This window comes from Pongo abelii, chromosome 3, assembly GCF_028885655.2.
Source record: "Pongo abelii isolate AG06213 chromosome 3, NHGRI_mPonAbe1-v2.0_pri, whole genome shotgun sequence".
NCBI lineage: Eukaryota > Metazoa > Chordata > Mammalia > Primates > Hominidae > Pongo > Pongo abelii.
The window spans coordinates 94,600,764-94,621,383 of record NC_071988.2 but is presented as its reverse complement, the minus strand read 5'-3'; the positions used below and the strand labels follow the sequence as shown (position 1 = coordinate 94,621,383).

At 34.2% G+C, this 20,620-nt stretch overlaps 1 protein-coding gene across 1 annotated transcript; it reads right to left on the bottom strand.

The window, feature by feature from the left end:
* Positions 1-473: 473 nt before the first annotated feature.
* Positions 474-19,885, bottom strand: AFP (alpha fetoprotein). The gene is made up of 15 exons (XM_002814854.6): positions 19,759-19,885; positions 18,890-18,941; positions 17,801-17,933; positions 15,302-15,513; positions 13,998-14,130; positions 12,971-13,068; positions 11,295-11,424; positions 9,111-9,325; positions 7,316-7,448; positions 6,648-6,745; positions 5,922-6,060; positions 4,025-4,248; positions 2,754-2,886; positions 1,358-1,412; positions 474-1,018 (listed from the first exon to the last, which is right to left on the bottom strand). The coding sequence occupies exons 1-14, from the start codon at positions 19,841-19,843 to the stop codon at positions 1,368-1,370; spliced, it is 1,830 nt and encodes a 609-aa protein (XP_002814900.1). The 5' UTR covers positions 19,844-19,885; the 3' UTR covers positions 474-1,018; positions 1,358-1,367.
* Positions 19,886-20,620: the final 735 nt, after the last annotated feature.

The following is a 20,620-nucleotide window of genomic DNA, read 5'->3' as shown; positions in this document are numbered from 1 at the left end:
TTACTCATAAGATATCGTCTAACTTCTTTAGAATAGAGCCATGAGAGTCTGGATTAGCCCTTCATAGCTTCCACATCCTGCCTGGCATTCTACATCTCTACCCTTCCTACCTACCCTGTACTCCTCTAAAACTGTTCATCATGCTTTGTCATACCCAGTACCTCTGACCATGTTTTCCTGTCTCATAAAATGGCCTTCTCTTTTACTTGAACTGATGAATGCTCATTCATTTCCTAAGACTCTTCTTAAACATTTATGGCACCTTCTCCAGTCAGAACTGATGTCACCCACCCTTTGGTTCCCGCAACAATTTGTTACCAACTCCTTGTGGTCATAATCTGAGGCATTGTTATTGTTTTGCTTCCTTCTCTACTGAAGCAACTGGAGAACAGTGACTGTACCCAGCATAGGGGCCTGGTACTCAGTGAGGGCTTAGTAAACATTTGTGGAATAAAAATTTAATTGATGAAAATATTAATTATATTCAATCAAAACTGTAATATTCTTATGTTTTAAAATGTCTGTGAATAGAGAACTGAAGAAGATTGAGAAAAAAAGTAGATGTTAAATTTTCCTAGATCCCATAGAAGAATAAAAATTTCTTTTCTCATCTCCAGATTATCTGTTAGAATACTTCAGTGATGGTCATTTAATGAACCAAATGCCCTGGCAGCATCAAGTAGTGTTTAACTTGGGAACATTTTTCAGTTCACCAAGTGATCTAGTGCTGTAAATCCATCCTTGGATGGCTTTAATATCCTATAATAACCAATACTTCATGCTATTTTAACAGAATCTGCTTCAGACAATGGTATACAAAACTAAAGAAATTATCCATAACTTTTCATAAATAAGCAAACTCGGAAAAGGAAACTTTTGGAGATATTTTATTTCTATGATAAGGAAATCTCACATAAAAGTCTTTATCATTTCATTAATTCACAAAAAATGTTAAATCAGTTAAAATTAAAGAGAAAAGTTCACACCAAATGAAAGACTCGTTTTGTCTTCTCTTCCCCTGCAATATGAGCAAAAATATATTAAATACTAATTAAACTAATAGATGCAGTAAGTAACTGGTTCTATTATTTTATATCAGAGTAACATTGGATACATGGGAAAGTCTTCTAATAGCATTTGTTGAAGCCTTTTAAATAATCAAAAAGGATTTTCATAGTTGAGCCACTAATTTAACGTTGTGAGTATAATTTTGTTCAAGTGTTTATAAAATAAACTTTTTTTTGAATTCCATTTATTTTTAAGAGAATTAATGGCACTCTTCATGATCTATCTCATTATGGATTGATATTTCCGGAGAAACAACATTGCATTCAGGCTTGTCTGAATGTTTTGTTACCTGAAGTAATTTAAACTCCCAAAGCAGCACGAGTTTTTGAAATCAGTTTTTGTCCCTGAAAATTAATAATAAACATAATCAGATAAAGAAATGGATTATTATACCAATTGTACAGTTAACACTCTACAATCCGGGGTGAATTCATAGGTTTGTAGATTAACTAAGTTAAAAATGAAGAAATACATCTCTGATGCCAACAATCTAGGATAATAAAAGCCAGGGAGAAAACAATATTCATTCATATCAACAGTTTTTTTCTATAACAATCTCCAAATCTATGCCTATTCTCACTCAATCTTTCCCCTTCCTCTACAAATTACAAGTTATTAGAAATTAAAAGGTTTGCAGATAAAGCACTGCTACTATTTGTTCCTGTTCTCTATATCTAAATAAATGTTTTCTCAGATTAGAGAACATTAATCTTCTTGTGTCATGTTTTTCAGAAATGTTTCATATCAAATCTGTTTTACCAGTTTTATCTAATTTGGTTATCTATGTCCCACTCCACCTGATCCCACCAAAAACACACACATATACTGATAAGTGCACACACTCAAATGCATCTAATTATATTATTTATAGAAAAACTCTACATTTCTAAATATATCTGTCTTTGGATTTTACATGGTGAGAAACGTAAAACTGACAAAAAGGCTAAGTTATAGAATATCTTTTTAAAGTATAGTGTTGCTATATTCAAATATATGTAGCAATACAAACTAAAGATTTGTAAAATTTAGTCAATTATCTTGATTGTGATAATCATTTCACAATGTATAAATATATCAAAACATCACATGTACACCCTAAACATATATAATTTGTATTTGTCAATCACGCCTCAATAAAGCCGAAAAAAGGTAATTTTTTTAAATGTTAAGTAGAATTCCCCAGTTAAAAAAAATCTAGCTAATTATCCAGCTAAAATTACTATGTAATTAAAATAACTCCTAAGTACTACTCTGCTGATGTACAAAAGCAAGCTTCTAAATGAGCTCAAAAACATTTTCTACAAATATTCTCCTAATATTCTGTTTGCATAATTAATTTGCTATTAAATCCTTTATCCATTTAGCTGAATTGATCAATTTTAGGCCAGAAACTATCTAAATTACCATCAATTATTTATACATTCACTTTATGGGTCTCTCTACTAGGAAATAAATTAAAATTACTAATTCTATTAATGTATTTTAATATTATAATTCTTCCTAATATTAGGTAAGAAAATGTGATTATTTTTTAAATCTCATAAAATCCTTCAGTCTGTTTCTCAATGAAATTTAAATCTCTCTGAAAATATTTTAAAGTTATAAATTTGTAGGGTCTTCCTTTCATTATCCACTACAGAAAATTCCATAGCAAGTATTTTGAGTATGAAATGAGCTGCATGTACCTCTTCAGCAAAGCAGACTTCCTGTTCCTGGCCTTGGCAGCATTTCTCCAACAGGCCTGAGAAATCTGCAATGACAGCCTCAAGTTGTTCCTCTGTTATTTGTGGCTTTTGCTTCACAAGGTTAATGAGAAATCTGTGATTTAAAACAAAACAAAATACAAGAGAAGTCTGTTATGCAATGCTATTTTTCTACAGCCTTCCTAGTAGAGAATTTTCAGAGACTAAACCCTTACTCCATCAACCTGTCACCAGACTGACCACACACACCTTGTCTAGTACTTTCAGTAGAAAGACTGAGGCTGAAAACATGCCGTGTTCCACCAGCCTGGAGTTGTGCAGGTTATGGATGAAACACTATTTCATACTTGACCATACTTACGTGTAGTGGAAGGCAATCTCCTCCCATCCCCCAGGAATATCCTTTCCTGTCCTCTCTTCTTAACTGCGTCTTATCCACACTCAAAGATCCAGATCTCCGAATCCTGCCCATCCAGTTATCACACTCCTTATCTGGGCACTGGCAGCACTAATTGCCTGCACTACTCATTTAGCAAGCCTTTCATGTTGGACTTAGACCAGAGCAATAGAAAGTAGACCAGAGCAATAGGAAAAGCTTGCCAAAAGAGGCAACATTCCTATCATACCTTGAAACATACCTCAGACTGTGATAGAGGAAAAAAGAGAAGAATGGGTTTTCCAATGAAGGAAGACTATTTACAAAACAAGTGAGGATTAAAATGCATGGGAGTTTGAAGAACATAAGCTCCATTGACTTGCATGACCATCACCATTACAAAAGAGCTCCTACAATGAACTGAAATGTACATGTCATTTCTTAACACCCAAACTGCATGGTTGAATTAAGTAAGATGGTTATTCTCTTCAAAGTGTAAATAGTGTAAAAAAAGATTCAATGATGTGTTTCCTGTGCTTGGAATGGAAGTACCCAAATTTGCTGCAAAGATACACTCTAATTCCTCAGAATAGATTGCCCACTTTTCCTCAACCCCCAAATACATATCACAATAATAGTTACAACAGAGATTATTTTTACAAACAGGAAATTGTCCACCCTCGTCAATTTTTCTAGACCTGCTTCCCAAATGAGACTGTGAAGACACTGAGACAAAACTATTTTCAAAGGCATTTTAAGTGCTTTGGGAGTAATGCTCTGTTAGTGAGCCCAATAGTGTTAGGTGAGTGAGGTAGAAGTCTCAGTTACTCTTTGGGGTTGTCATTCTTTTCCATGCTAGCAAGTAACAGTTTCTTACTCTTGCTTCATCGTTTGCAGCGCTACACCCTGAGCTTGGCACAGATCCTTATGGAAAATGAACTTGTCATCAGAGAATGCAGGAGGGACATATGTTTCATCCACCACCAAACTGCTGAAGCATGGCCTCCTGTTGGCATATGAAGAAGTGCAGCACTGGCCAACACCAGGGTTTACTGGAGTCGTTTCATGTCTGATACATAAGTGTCCAATAATAATGTCAGCCTGGTTAGGAGAATGAGAAAAAAAAGCAAGGAGATTGGGCATTAGTCAAAAAGTTGGTTCAGTTTTTCAGAAAACTGCTGCAATAATTTCTAATGTCCAGCAATTTATAATTAATATTACAGGAAAATTTGCTATGTAGGATCATGTGACACTATATTGTAAATTCCAGCATTTACCCATTTGTTTGGGCTAAGCCTTAGCATGTAGTAGCAGATGGTCCATATGTGATGTTGAGGATAGTCATTTAGCTATTTGTGTCAGCTATTTGAAACATGCTTCCAGTTACATACACACTTCTAAAGGACAAAAATGTCTCTGCCTTTATGTTTCCCATGTGTATTTAGTTGAACTTTCCATTTTCCTTTTGATAATCACTATCTGAAGGTAAGAATAGCACAAACTTACCCCCTTTATTTACATACATATACACATGTATACACTTGCAGCTAATATATCATCCTAATTGAAAAGAAATAGGACCTATTTTGTGGGTTTTTAAGACTTTCCTAATGTAGAATCTTGCTACCTTGCCTACTTTGGAGATATTTCTTAATCACCTAGTAATAACTTGTAATAAGAAATAATATGTTTCGTTTGCACTTTATCTATCAGACTAGTGCTGTGTGAATTATGCAGATTATCTTGTTTAAAACAGTTGTCATATGAGGGTGGTATAATCTGTATTCTCAAATGTCAGATGAAAAACTCAAGCTTAATGACATAAGTTGCTTTCCCACTGTGATACAACTAAAGAATAGCGAAAGTAGAATGCAGTTGTTGGCTGGTGGCCTCCAGAACATACACTCCTGAACCATTACACCATCCTGCATCCCTGCAGCCTCCCAACATGGGGAATTCAACAAACAATTGAGGTAACGTTTAATCACAAGAGCTCTCCTTTTACTCTTAACCTTTGGGGAAAAATTTTACGACATGAAGATTAACAGCAAATAATTCTCCATTATGAAAAAGAGGAAAAGGGATAAAATAGTTAGACAATTTTGTTTGCAATTATGACTTTATAGGAAAAATATTTTTAATTCATCCTGTAATCTTATGTATGACACTAGTGACATTAGGAAGTAAAGAATATTGGCATTACTGACTCGAAAGTCATTTTACTATTCAGAACATAATACTTATCCTGTGCTGTACCATATACTCTGCGAAAGGGAACAAATTATTCCTGATGTCATAATAATAATATTATAGTACAAAAGGTGAAAATATAAGTATGGCTAAAATAGCATGACTAATTTTGGCTAAAATAGCATGACTAATTTTAATCAATCGAAGATAAAGCTTTTTTAAAACATCAAAGTAAGTATATGAAAAAGCAGAAATTATGAGTTGAAGTTATGAATTATGAATTAAGTTATGAATTATGAGTTACATATTGGTCATTCTGTCTTTCCAATATATAAAGTTGGCTCAGATGTTGTTGACTAAACTGGCTGCACTTCTACCAGCCACCCTGGAGGAACAGGAAGCATGGCCATATGCCAGCCATCCAGAGCTGGGTTCTCACACCCCTCCAACCGTGACTAATCAAACAAGCCTCCTAAGGCCGTCTCTACATTGGTTTTTACCATCTTCCCTAGAGGGGAATTATGAGGCTGTTTCAAGTCAAACAGGGCAGAAATGAGATGGGACTAAACCAAGCAGACACTCACCGCTCCCTCGCCACAGGCCAATAGTTTGTCCTCACTGAGTTGGCAACAAGTGGCTGCTGTGGCTGCCATTTTTCTGGTGATGGCCATCAGCTCCGATGAAGTCAGCTGGGGGGCTTTCTTTGTGTAAGCAACGAGAAACCTGAAAGAAGCATTTTTTAACTAAGTCCTGCTGAGTCATTCATGAGTTTTTAGCCACCTTGCTTCTTCCCACAGACTCTTTTCTCTCATGCCAGAAGACATGAGGTCAGCTCGTTTGTTTCATCTACATGGTATTTGAACCAACTTTTGAGAGGCATTTACTCTTACAACCACTCCCTGTACTCCTATTATAGAAGCATATCACAATGAAAAAGCAAACTCCAGGCAGAAGGCTGACTTGTATTCTCAACCTCGGAGCTTCATTGATTTTAACTGTGATCTTTTGGTGCTTTAACTAGGACAGACTATGGCAGAATGGATATCTTTACTGCAAAAATTTGCACAGTATGGGGAACTTAAAGCCAATACCACAGATCAGACCTCACAGGTCATTCTTGTTGCTTCCAAAGGAGGAGAATGGGGAAGGCTACATTCTCTTCCAGAATATTGGGTAGTCAGATTACACTGACTTCTAATCTGAAATAGGAACTGAAATTAGAGTAGCTATGAAGTTGCTAATTTGAATTTATATTTCCCTTGTCTGTTAATAATTTTAATTCACTAAAAATACTGTTTACAAAAACATACGCATTTTGTAAGTAATATTCTCCTAGTTTCTGGAAGAGGCCGCAGCTTCGCTTTGCCAATGCTTGGCTCTCCTGGATGTATTTCTGTAATTCTTCTTCCTGAAAACAAAGAATTATTACATATACATTTTTCTCTTCTTGGATGCATAACTTTGTGTATAAAATTGATCAATATTATATACTATTATGAAACCAGAGATTTTTTAATATTAAATATGGTAAAGTGTAAATTTTGATAATTAAAGAAAATGGATTTTGGGGAGATTAAGTTTAACACTTTATGAATCACAAAATCATTTAATGGCAAAACTCAATCTTTGGATAAATGGTTACAGTTCTTTCTGTACCAAATTCTTGCCTTTCTGAAGTTATCCAAAAATGAATAATGAATACTACCTTTATTTGTGGATCAAAGAACTTTTGGTTAACATTTTTATTTCTACACTTGATCTTAGCCAAAAGGCCGAGAAACGATTAACATTTTTATTTCTAAAGCAAGCCACTAGCTGCTGACTGCTAGTTAATAACAGCTTAATATCTAGACAACTAATTAATAGATATAACTGGCTAACAACTATTTAACAACTAGAGGCTTTCAAACAGCAGCATTTTTAACAGATTATATCAATCCAGTTTTTCATACTCCCCTAAAATTCTAGAGCAACTTACTCCTTTATCTTGGCATTCAAGAGGGTTTTCAGTCTGGAAACACTTCTCCAATAACTCCTGGTATCCTTTAGCAACTCTTAGAATTACTGAGACAGCCAGCTGAGGATGTCTTCTTGAATATTCATGAACAAAACTGAAATATGTGGAGAAAAATATTTCAAGTTATTGGAACTAAGAGACAAAAGGAGCCATCACTTCTCCAGTTATTCCTATATAATATGGCAGGTAGAAGTTAAATTCAAATAAATAAACCTGAAAATCAAATATGATTTGAATTATATGAATGGCAAAACTGTTAATACAGACCGTGATCCTTCAAATTGTCCTGTAAAATGGCTTTTTGTCTTCTCCTGCATCTCTCTATTTGACTTTTCAATTATGGACTTTATATTCATTTATTCAACAAATATTTTTCCAGTGTTTACTCTTTGCTAGCATTGCTTTAAGCAGAATGGATTCAGTGATGTGTAAAATAAATACCTGCCCTCTGAAAAGCACACATTATAGGGAGGCAGAACAAATAAACAAGAAATAGGCCATCTCATTTCAGTTAGCGATGAATCAATGAAAATAAATAAAGATGAAAAAGAGAAAAAAGGATGATACCCAAGGTGGAGAGGCCAGTAACTTTGTGTGTGGTCAAGAAAATTCTCTCTAGGCAGCTGATATCAGAACAGAGATCAGCTGAGTGAAAGAAGCCATGCAAGTATCTGGGGGAAGATCATTCCTGGCTGAGAAAATTCTACTGCAAAGAACCTTTGCAACTGAAGAACTGCTTCTATTAAACAATTAGATTTAGATGTGCATGGATGTGTAAACTTAAAGGTAATTCTTGACTTTACTAACTGTATTCCCAGATTATAGGATTAGTTCTGTCACCAATAAGTTGTCACTATGTGTCTCTTAAATCTGAACTTTATTCTAGCTTACATAATTTTATTTAGCAGTGCAAACAATGTGTGACTGTTTAATTTTAATGCAATAATAGAGTAATATCTTCAGGCAATAGTAAAGAGAAAATTGGGCCATTATTTTTATTACTATGTTAGAATCAGACTTTTAAATCTAGAAAGACCCTTGGAAATTATCAAGTATAATGTCCTAAGTGCTGCACAAATCCCTCCTCTAATAGTGTCCACAGTTACATACTATACAATGAAGGAAAACGTATGAACTTGATTGCTTTCTTCCCTTAAAGGCAAATAGAGTGAGAACATGACCTATCAATTGTATTAAAACAAACTACTGTACTGCAAATGTCTCTAAACATGTTTTGATTTTCTTAAAAAATATAAAGCATGTATTTAATACATAGTCAATAAGCTGTTCCTATAAAAGCTCTTCTATCTAGCATTATCTATTGTGTTATCTCTTGGAGAAAAGTTTTTTTTTTTTTTAACATGCGTAGCAAGAGTTCATTCTTAATCATGAACTCTTCTTATTACAAAAATATCCATATCCTACTTGAGAGTTCAGTGGCGGCCTTGATGTGAGTAATCTTTACAGGATGACAATGCTTCTGATTCCAGAGAAATTGATGTGAAATAAAATTCAGCTTCATAAGCAAAGCACTTAATGAGTCACAGTGGTGAACGCTTCACCGTTATACACCAAATCCCATTACTTATTCCCTGGTTATCTACTGAAATCTATTTTGGCTCAGAACATTCTAGCCAAATATCCTCACATATTGAACTCAAAAACTGTAATCATCACTCTCCATTTCAACAACGCAAATCTGTCAGCCACATAATCATTTTTACTTGTATGAACATACATTTACAGAGTGTGTTACCTTGCCAAGAAGATATTTTTTTCCCCTGAAGAAAATTGGTTAAAATCTCTGTCTCCTAAAAACCTGCTTAGATTTGGAGATAGACCTTCAGGTTTTTCATCATTTTCTGCATGAATTATACATTGACCACGTTCCAGTGTGGTCAGTTTGCAGCATTCTGTTATTTTGTTTGACAGAGTGTCTTGTTGAGAACATATGTAGGACATAATTTTTTCCTGCAACAGGGAAAATAAAGTATAAGTTTTAAAGATTTATTCTTTAATAAAGGATCTCAAAGCCAGCTTTAGAAAAAGGAAGAAAGGGAAGGGAGGGAGGGAGAAGGGAACAAAGAAAGAAGGAAAAAAGGCCAGGAAAGAAGGAAGGGGAAAGCGAAGTAGGGATGGGGGAAGGAGGAAGGAAAGAAGAAGAAAGAAGACATTTTAACTTGTCTCCCATTTTAGTGCTTTCTCCTCACTTTTGCCTCTTCTCATTCCTTTCCACTTACCTGTTTGTTCAATTCTTCTTTCCATAGTTGTAAGTTAAACCCTATGTTATTTTAATTAAAAACCTTTACAAATAAGAGGGAAATGTACTCAAATAAAATAGGATGCATGTTGCTATATATATTTCTATTAGCATTCAAACTTGCCACTAAACAACACTTGCAACTGATGTCATAACATGGAGAGCAAACTTTCTGCTCCATGAGAAATTCCATAAGAATGATAATCATCTTTATCAGAATATACTGCAGCGACTGACTATGACCTTCAGAGGGCAGTCTATAGATAATAAAATGGCAATGCACCTAAGTGGCCAGAGAAAGGCAGAGCTTACATGTACTTGTCATGGGACTGAAAATTCTGTACATTCTCAGCAAAGACAATTAGAACCCATTATTCAGCTGTCAAAATCCAACTTACATATCATACTGAAATTAATGTTTCCACTTTAAAGGAAAACGGTGGTTATGAGCTCCAAAAATTGAAAAAACTAACTTTTTAAAAATGACAATGAGAAACAGTAAAATTGTCAGTTCAAAATGGGAAAACTGAGCTCAAAGAAAAACAAAATATTTCTTGTTGGTTTTCCTAGTATGCGATACTTCCAGAAGAAAAACAAGTAAAGTAGTACAGTCGCCTGTCAGGCTGCCTCCTCCCACTTGTTCCCCAGCTCCTCAGGGACTGTCACTCTCAGGCCTCCCCTGCAGCCTCGGCTTCTTGCTGACTTCAAGCATCTCAGCTGAATTGCCATCGGAGTGGGCTGAAATGAGCATTTCATCTTCACTTTCAGCCTTCTAGAAACCATAGTCCAGTGCTGGTTATCAAGCCATTTGAGTACTTAAGAGCAGTAATTTTTAAGCTCCTTGGATTTTAATCTCTTTGGTGTGTCATGGGGCCCATAGAGAGAGAGTAATCTGAGGGTCAACGGTCCTCTCTTGTAATATCTAGGAAGTCTAGGGTTAGCCAAAATAAGCCAATGCCACACTGCTTAAGTCACCACTGACTACAGCACACTCAAGAAATTGTTGCTGGGTTTTTTAAATTTTGTTTTCTAATTCTCCGAGACCCCTTTATTCACACTTCTCTTTGGCATGGCTAACTTTTTACCTTGTAGGACAGTTTCTTGTGCTATTTTTATTGTATTCATTCATTTAACAAACTATTATAGAGTGCCTTCCATGTGCCAGGCATTGTGCTATGGAGATAACAGTAAACCAAGGCAGTCCCTAACTCCAAGGAGGTCACTGTCTTATCTCTCCTATCAGACTGTGAATTCCTCAAGGTCAGCCTATGCTTTTACAACAAGTGTCTGTCATAGTGCTAGCAGATAGAAAGTATTTAATATATATTTATTTGTCAAATGAAAGAATAAATGAATGAAAAAATAAATACATTAAAACTTAGTTTCCTCCCGTCCTCCAAGTAACTATGTAGAAGCCTTCTGAGAAGTTCCCATGGTTTTTTTAGAAGTAAGAAATAGATGGGCCTTGGTTTCACAAAAAGGGGTATAGCTAAAGTGAAAGCCAGGATCAACAAAAGATGGTTTAAGTTTTACTACCAAGAAGTCTGCAAATTTAAGGAGTCACCTAGTTTACATACTCTGTAACCAATTCAAGTCAAACAACCTTCTCCCTTTTAGAATGAGACAAAAAGAAAGAAAAGGGAGTGAAAGTCATCTTTTTTAAGAAGCGAGACTCTTCACCCCATCCTGCAGACAATCCAGCACGTCTCCTCTGCAACAGTGCTCATGTACGTGGGCCACATCCAGGACTAATTTCTGGATTTCAGTAAAATTAACTTTGGTAAACTTCTGACTCAGTTTAGTAACAGTTCTAGGGAAAAAAAGAAATTAGAAATTAATTTCTTGGTTATCTGTCAAAATAAAATAGAATTTATAGAGTATTACTACAGTAGAAGTTTCAAAGAGAAACAACTGAAATTCCCTTGTTTAAAAAGAAAAGGAAACATGTTTTAAGGCTTGATTCCAGCTGTGTCTTTCAAGGTGGTAGCTCTGTAAATTGTGAGCTGGTCCCACAAATGGTTTAGAAGTAATTTCTCTTTTCCTAAAACATGTCTTAAGAAGTAAAGGTACATTATTTTTGCCATTCAACCCTGATGCTGAGCATTTGTATTGAGTGGACATAAAACTTTAAAAGGATAAACGATTCAGAAACGGAAAATTTTCATGGAAATGAGAACCATTTTTTACTGGGGTAAAAAATACTTCTGAGAATCCAGGAAAGGAGGCGTATGTGCAAATCAATGAAATGGGACAAGAAAGTGGAGCAGATTAAACATTTCAGGCATACCAGTGTGCCAAGAGAGTAAAGTGGCCAAAAAAGAAGTAAGAAATAAAAATTCTGGTCTCCTCTGCATATTTCATTAAATTTTAAGAGTTGTCTTTGTAAAACCACTGCTCCTAGAGAAAATAGTGTTACTCCTGCTTCTGATAAAGATGGATCTTCTCTATAAATTTAGACCACTTAGCTTTCACTTATGGATAGCAAACGATAAGGTTATTATAATACTATCTCAATTTCTGTTTTATTACTAAGAAAAATTTTTTAAAAGTAGGTCATAAATTAATCTTTCAATTTCTAATTGAGTTGGAGGGTAGTTAAGGCATAAATCTGACTTCTTACAAGAAGAAATTTCAGTCTTTAGAACTAATACCATTACTAAAAACTTCATTCTAGATTTCCATTGTCTACAATATGTTTTAACGTGTTATTTAACCAAACAGCAATCAAATAAACTCTGAATATATATACTTACTACTATTTGATTAGCAGCTCAGATATTTTCATATACTAGAAATGTTTCATCATAAAAGAGTTGACGAGTACTTTAAGTAAGTTATGTAATTTAAAATGTTCTTTTCTCCTGACACTAGATTCTAATATTATTTCCTCAAGGGAATATTTTTATGGGAAGCAATAAATGCTATAAAGAGCCTTACAGAAGATTAAGAAACACAATTAATGTAAAGAATTTCTTGTTAAGGCAAAAGTTTTAAATGATAGTCAGTGAAAGCTGACTTATTTTGTAGAAGAGCTAGAAAAATATAGTCTAGTGATGAGGTATAATTTGATGGCAGACCAGAACTTAAGTGTCTTAAAGAACAGGTAAATATCATACATTTTAAAAGTCTTTTCTATGTATTATCTCAGCTAGGCTTTAGTAAGTGTTAAACTGACTTATCCGTTAGCTTCCTTCTGATCCTAAGAGTTCATGGTTCTAATCCCGTTAGCCCTCATCAAAGGGGTCACAAAGTGGTCTTCATTCTCTAAAACAGCAACAATTAGAAAAATGAACCCAAATTGCACAACGGTAGTTCTATAGCTCTCACCCTCTTCCCTAGATAGAGCTTGAACTTACATGGCTTGGAAAGTTCGGGTCCCAAAATTTTTCATTACTGCACATGCATGTTGATTTAACAAGCTGCTTTCTCTTAATTCTTTTGTAACTGTTGCTTCCTAGATGTAGAGGAAACAAGATGTCATGAAAGCATATACTAACATTTTCTTTACTAGCTCTAATATTTAGAAAAACAACAAGTATAGGTAAAATGAAATTCCATAAAATATGTTTTTTATTAAAAATTATAAATGTCATACATTATTGCAGAATATTATTGACTCATTTATTCCTTTAGGTTAGTTTATACGCATCTGCGCCAGACAAATTTACTCAAAATAGCTTGAAACAAAAACATAACTTTTATACTGGGGATCATAAATGAACAACTGTACTTTTAAACAGCTTAAAGACAAATTGAAGCCTCCTAATTTCTTAAATGTCTTCTCAGTTACAAAAAATACAATTGTATCACAGCTTGACTCTGAGAGTAGTCACAGTTCTTAGGAAATTTTTGTTATAGGACTGCTGGTAGCAAGTAGTTAATGGTGGATATTATTCTACCTCTCTAAACCTAAAAAAATATTTTCTTCTCTAAACCTCTTTCCTGGTTTGTTAAAGGACAAAAATACTTACACCTCAAATTTGTTCTAACGTTTAAAAAAACAGTGAGTATAAAGCATTTATCATAGTTATTCTTCATTTTTTCTCTCTCCTCTGCTCCTCCTTTTCTCCGTTTTCTTTCACTTACTCCTTCCCATTTATAGCACCCTCTCTTTCTCTTTCTCTCTTTCTCTCTGTCTTTCCTTCTTTATCCCATCAAACTCACTTCCTTAATCATAAAATTATTGTTGACTTAATGAACAGATAATAAAAACCAGCAAATCCAGTTTTGTTCACAGGAAGAATATCAGACTGCTGAACTATTCCTCTATTCCAAAAATGATACTCTCCACATTAAGCACGTTTTCATTTTTAACTTTGTTTTGTTTTAATGAGTCATAGTCAGACTACAGTATTGGTTCAGATATCCACGCAAATATGATACCTTTGTTTGGAAGCATTCAACTGCATTTTCAGCTTTGCAGCAAGATGGAATTATTTTGTCATAGCGAGCAGCCCAAAGAAGAATTGTAGGTGCATACAGGAAGGGATGCCTTCTTGCTATCTCATAAATGAATCTGTGAAATAAAATAGAGCTAGAAGATTTATAAACACCTAAAAATAGGACTACTACTGCTTGGAACTGGACTCTGGGATTTATTTAAAGATTCAAATAACAATAACAACAAAATGCATTTGACTTTGTCTTTACTGTGTTTCTTAGGGGAAAATCATCATATTTTTTCCACATGTTGTCAAAATTTTCCTCACTAAAGATCCTGGGGGGAAAAAATATCTGACAGATGGTACCAGATTCTATTATGAGAAGAAAATAGGCAGACATGCTAACCATGATTCTTATTAAAAGGTCCTTTTCAATAAGCCTACTCAGATATGTTTCAGGGATCAGCAAAGCCAGACTTCTGCTAAGTGCAACAGAAAGATGGACATTTTATCCCTTGTCAGTGCAGAATGGTGTTATGCACCTGGATAGTCACCATAGCAGAGATGTTCTAAGGGCAATCTCTCTGTTTATCTGGTTTAGGAAGTAACATGGAAGGCAGAAGTGCTGAAAAGTTACATACAGGCTTCTCCAACAGAGAACTTGGGATCAAATGTACTAGCTGTGTGCCCTTAGCCAGTTGTTTTAGCCTTCCAACTTTCAATTTCCTATCAACAAAATGGGGGAAAGAAGAAGAATGAAGAGGAAGAGGAGAAGGAGGCTTCAAAGTTTGTTTGTGAGTGTTAATCTGATCCTCTGTGCAAGCAGACATGTTTCCACAACATCCTAAGTGTTCAGTAAACCTTTGCCATGTGTGTGTATCTTGACCATGCTTGACCATGCTTGGATCTCTAACTTTTATTTCTAGGCAATTTGGTGAACACAAAACACCAATATATGGCTCTGGAAAGCACCAGTTTTGTGCAATACTAATATATTCTTGAACAAGGTAAAATCGAGAGTAGAATGGGTAAAAAGAAAAAAAAAAGGTGTATATCTCTCAAGGGACTAATGGAACCTCTAATAGGTTTGTCCTGTGGTCTGCCCTACATCTAGCGTGCTATGGAAACAAAGTTACACTGAATGTTGCTCTCCTAATTATCTTGCCTGGGACCTCAGCAGACACAACACCAAAGAAACATTATACCTCTTACTGGGAGCACATGAGTACATTGCAAAAATACTAAATTAGGCTTGCCATTGCTGTGTTTCTGAGGTTTGCATCTACCTTTAAACTGGATCCTTACTTGTTCATGAATGTCTCCCTGTCTTCTTCATATGCTTCACAACTCGTGACAGGTTCTGGAACTTGGAAAAGTGGGATGGACGCTGGAGTGGGCTTTTTGTGTGCAAGAAAACAGTTATGTCTTCCCTCTTCACTTTGGCTGCAGCAGTCTGAAAGTCCGTACTTTTCCAAAATTTCTTTCTCATGGCAAAGTTCTTCCAGAAAGGCAGGTAGCTATAAGAAATATGTTATGTTTGGTGAAAGACAACTAACTTTGCTTTAAAAATCTACAAGACACATGAAACATTTTCTAATGTCTAAAATCAGAACTATAGATTCTGAAAAATTTTCCATACAAATTCTAATGTATTTTGTTTCAGCCTGATGAAATAGATTTTTTTGCTGCCTTATGGAAAATGAAACTTTAATGTCCAAACAATAAAAGGAAAAAAGCCATGCAATCTCTTGTTTCTCTTTCCCAATTTTGAATTATTTTATTTTTCCTTTTTGTGTTATCAAAAATTTGGACTAGGATATATAAGCTTTTATAAATCTATAAACCACGTTTCATGGACACAGGGAGGGAAACAGCACACACTGGGGCCTGTCAGGGAGTGGAGTGCAGGGAGGGAGAGCATTAGGAAAAATAGGTAATGCATGCTGGGCTTAATACCCAGGTGATAGGTTGGTAGGTGCAGCAAACCACCATGCCACATGTTTACCTATGTAACAAACCTGCGCATCCTGCCCATGTACACCAGAACTTTAAATTTAAATTTAAATAAAAAAAGAAACTGAGCAAAATAATATTTTCATGATTCTCATTAAAGATGTAACTTTTGGAATTGCAAATACATATGTATATATTATGGTATATGCATACATATATATACACACACACACAGACATACCACATCTCAGACATAAATGTTCATTTTACATGCCATCCTTACAAGACAATAAAAAACTGCATATTATTTTCAATTATAAATAAAAATGATTTTGAAATGAAATAATGATTTTTTTAAAAAACACTTTTCTTGGTCATAATTACATATTTAGCTAAAATGTTTTAAAATGTATGTGCTTCCTCCTCTGTGACTTACTCTTACCAAACTCAGATGACAGCACCAATATTCCACAGAAAGCATCTGAGGAATACATGTGTTCCATGCATCTGAGGGAACTTTTATGTAGCTTTTATAGCTGCTACAGTAATATTTAGAGAATCTTGGAAAGCTTACATAAGATTTCTAATTCCCAATCCTCATTTAAAAGACATACCTTTGAATTTACAAGAATAAATCAGTGATCTGTAACATTACCTTGAACCTCTAATTGGTTGCAAAGTTGCAATAGATAATGTATTCTGTGTTTTTTATACACATTTTGAAAAGATTATCAGAACAAGACAAAAATAGAGATGGAAAACAGAAATTTTTGTCAGTTCATAAATTTCAAAGTTGGAAAGTACTTAAACTATATCCTTAAAAGGGCATCTCTTCTATGATATTCCAGGTACATTGTCTTTCAGCCACCTAATTAACCCCACCATAACAGAGTATTCTCTGGGCATGTTGTTTTATAATTGGAGAGTTCTAATCATTATAAAGTTTGTTTCTATGTTGAGATAAAATAAATAACAATAAATATTATTTGTTGAGCTTCTACATTGAAATATCCTTATACTAAGAAAAGTATTTAGTGTTTATCTAAAATTCAGATTGAACCGGGTATTATGTTTTGTTGTTGTTTGCTAAACCTGGCAACCCTAACGATGTGCTATGCATCTTACATTCACTATAATTATAGTGTAATGAAGCTACTAAGACTGTCAATTTTAAGCCAGATGGTCTAGTTCAAATCTCGGCTCTGCCATTTGGTGGTTCCCTTAAGAACGTTACTTAAATTCTCTGCGCCTCAGCTTCCTCAATTGGAAGATTAGCATCTGTCTTCAAGGATTATTTTAAATGTTTAATAAATAAATATAGGTAAGCAAAGCTGATATCCTGCCCAGAAGCCCCAGCCAGCATCTCTTGACTCACTGGACAACCATTCTGATTCGTCAGTGCTATCTATCCCCTATGTCGTAAAATACTTTTATTATCAATATACACATTATGCTCCCTAGAATAATGCCAGTCACATTGTGTGTATAATAAAAGTTAGCTACTATTACTGTTATATCAATTGCCATGCTAACTCTGAAGTGGGAGCTATTATCATCCTTTATTTTATAGATAAGAATACTGAAGCTCAAAAAGGTTAATATGCCCATAGTCATCAAGATAATCTTATTTCAGAAACTTAGCTCTTAGTCATCATATTTATATGGTCTCTTTATAATAGCTACCTATTGTTCTCTTCTGCCCTCTTTAGCAATTCAGAATGAATCTTATCCCTCTTTCATACAATAGCTCTTCAAACATTTAAATGCATTTTTCACTATTTTTGTGTCTTCTCTTCAGCATGCTAAATTTTTGTCAAATATCACAATGCTTTTTTTAAATTATTCACTCACCTGGTTTTCTAAACACCCTGCAGACTGTTCATCTCCAGTGGGTTTCTCAATTGCAGTCAATGCATCTTTCACCATTTTGCTTACTTCCTTGTAAGTGGCTTCTTGAACAAACTGGGCAAAAAATATGGTAGCCCTGAAACAAAAATACGTGTGAATCCTTAAGGAACAGACCTGTAGCAAGCTTATTTTTCTCAAGTATAGTTATTCGTTTGTTTGTTTTGTTTTCTATTTATGTTGTAATCTGTTTCGACATTTGATTTGTAAAATTATGTAAAATTAGCTTCTAGGTCATCCGAGAAGAAACTTTAGTGTTTTTGTTGTTTTCTTTTGCCATAAATATACATATAGATGTTAAAGGCTAAAATAAGTGGATTTCCCATAAGAGTGGTTTCTCCTTCTGTGACCGTCCATCTACTGTAATGTACCCATAATCGAGGGTACCTGTATTCTTTATGGTTACTTTTAAATTTAAGCAAAAAACAATTGGTAATTAGACAGACCTCTAACAGTGTCTATTCCCAGTATGATCAAGGTCTAAAACCCAAGACTACAGTGCTCATGGATTGACTCAAAGCTATCCTTATGCAGATTTGGATGTGCAAGGAGTAACAGCAACACACTACTTTAAATTCTTTGGTAGAAATTTTAAAAATGTGGAATGGAAAGACATCCAAGAGACTAACATACGCTCCACAAATAACAGAAAATAGAATATTTTATCACCTATGGTTTGCTGCTAAGATTTAAATAGTATACAGAAAAGAAAACATTATAATATCACCCTGTTGGTACTCATGAGAAAAATTCCTGAATTAGTATATGGCTGTCACTGATCTGACACTAATCTTCAGTTTCTAAAATCTGATTTGATTTGACTCATGGGATTTCAAGGAATCGAAAGGTTAATGTCGAAGACATCAGTCAACAGTTTAACCAACATCAACTTGATATTCAGTATGAGTAACCTTTCTTCAAATTGTCCAAATTGTTTTTGTGCTTTTAAGAACTCACGGGGTACCCAATTTTATTTAAGTATTTACTTATCCTTGCTTTACACATTTAAAGTACATTTATATAAGCAAAACTTACAGGTCGGTTAAATTTATCTCTGCAGCACATTGGTAAGAATCCAATATGGAAGCTGGAAAGCAAAATAAACTTTATGAAACGTGTTTTCAACTGCAACCAGGAAAGTAATCATTGTTACATACGAATGTTTGTACTTCAGTTAGAACTGTACAGTTTCAGAACTGAAAGAACATTAGGGATAACCTAAGCATCTTAATTTTATACTTGAGTAAACTAGGAAACTAAGGAATGAAGTTAACAAGCATAATTTATAGTAGACCTATCACTAAAATCCAGATTTTGTCTTCCAGTTGTTTGGTTTTTCCCTGTACTGTAGTGCTGTAATTGTCCTGAAAGTCAAATGGTTAAAAATATATTTCAGGCATTCTTTTGAACATAGTTATACTACAGTTTGCCATTCATATCCCAGTCACAATGTTTCTTCTTCAGACCATCAAATAATGACCCATTTTTCTGTATTAAAAATAAAGATTTTACCTATTTTACTAGTCTGAGGGAGTTTATGTGAAGGAGCATACTTCTGGCTTCTTTACATACAAAATTTTATTTCTATTCACATATATGTACATATGTGTATATATATATAATTTTTCAAAGTTAATATGCATACCAATTAAATAAATGTGTAAAAATTAATTCAACGTGAAACATACAAACCATTCATCCATTAAACACTGCTATAATTTTGTAAACCTCTTGCAAAGTTACAAGTTTATCTTTCATTTAAATATATGCATCAGTTAAATATTTTTTCTCCATGTGGAATAATAAATATAAAAAATAAATCAAGACAAATTAATTAATGCAAATTTTATAATTTAAAAAATTTTTATAGAGAGAAAAGACAAGAAAAACACAAAATATCTCACCTATTCCATATTCATTTCTATGTAGTGTTCTGGATTCAGTAAGATTTAGTAGGAAAATTAAAAAAATTGATTCCACCCACTTCATGGTTGCTAGTTATTTTGTTATTGGCAGTGGTGGAAGCAGAATATGGAAAATCGTGCTGAAATTCTTTTATACTCTTTTCAGGCAATGCCTGTTAACTAGTAACCTTTTGTTGGTATATCTGTTACTTTATGGTATTTCCTTAGGTTGAAAATGGGACATTTGCCAATAATTAACAGCATAGCGGTTATTTGTATTTTATGTTCAAGGACACAGACCTCTTTGGGGCAGAAAAAAAACTTGCAAACTTATTTTATTTTGCAAATATAACAAATATTCTCCTCAAACTACAGAATGTTCAAAGAGATGACTTGTCCCTAAGTTGCAGAATAATTAATTCCTCTCAAATTAAGTTAATGAAGCCATAAAGAAAAGAAACCAGATTTGGTATGCAATTCATCTAAATACATTAATTCTTTAAAACTATTAGAGGCCTATCATATGCCAGGCACACAAGACATTGTCTGACCAATTCAGACTCTTCATTTTGCAAATATAACAAATTTTCTCAAACTACAGAAAATTCAGAGATGACTTGTCCCTAAGTTGCAGAATAATAAATTCATTTCAAATTATCATTGCTTGATAATTATGTTGTCATTGTTTAGCTCAGAAACACTTTTCACTTAATATGTATGTCAATAAGGTACATTTTAAAGTATTTAGTATGCGATGTATGGCTTAACATAGAAAACTTAGAGCACAAGCCCTAATAAACCAAGTCCTATAATAATTTTATTTGCACATGTGTCTTTATGAAGTGGGTCAGCTGCATCATTC

Excerpts from the sequence above, each read along its gene's own strand:
- AFP (XM_002814854.6), bottom strand. The coding sequence starts at position 19,843 with ATGAAGTGGGTGGAATCAATTTTTTTAATTTTCCTACTAAATCTTACT. Across the intron at positions 11,425-12,970 it reads ACCCGAACTTTCCAAGCCAT|AACTGTTACTAAACTGAGTC; the intron begins GTAAGTTCAAGC and ends TTTTTTCCCTAG. Across the intron at positions 2,887-4,024 it reads CTGCAAACGATGAAGCAAGA|ATTTCTCATTAACCTTGTGA; the intron begins GTAAGAAACTGT and ends TTTAAATCACAG.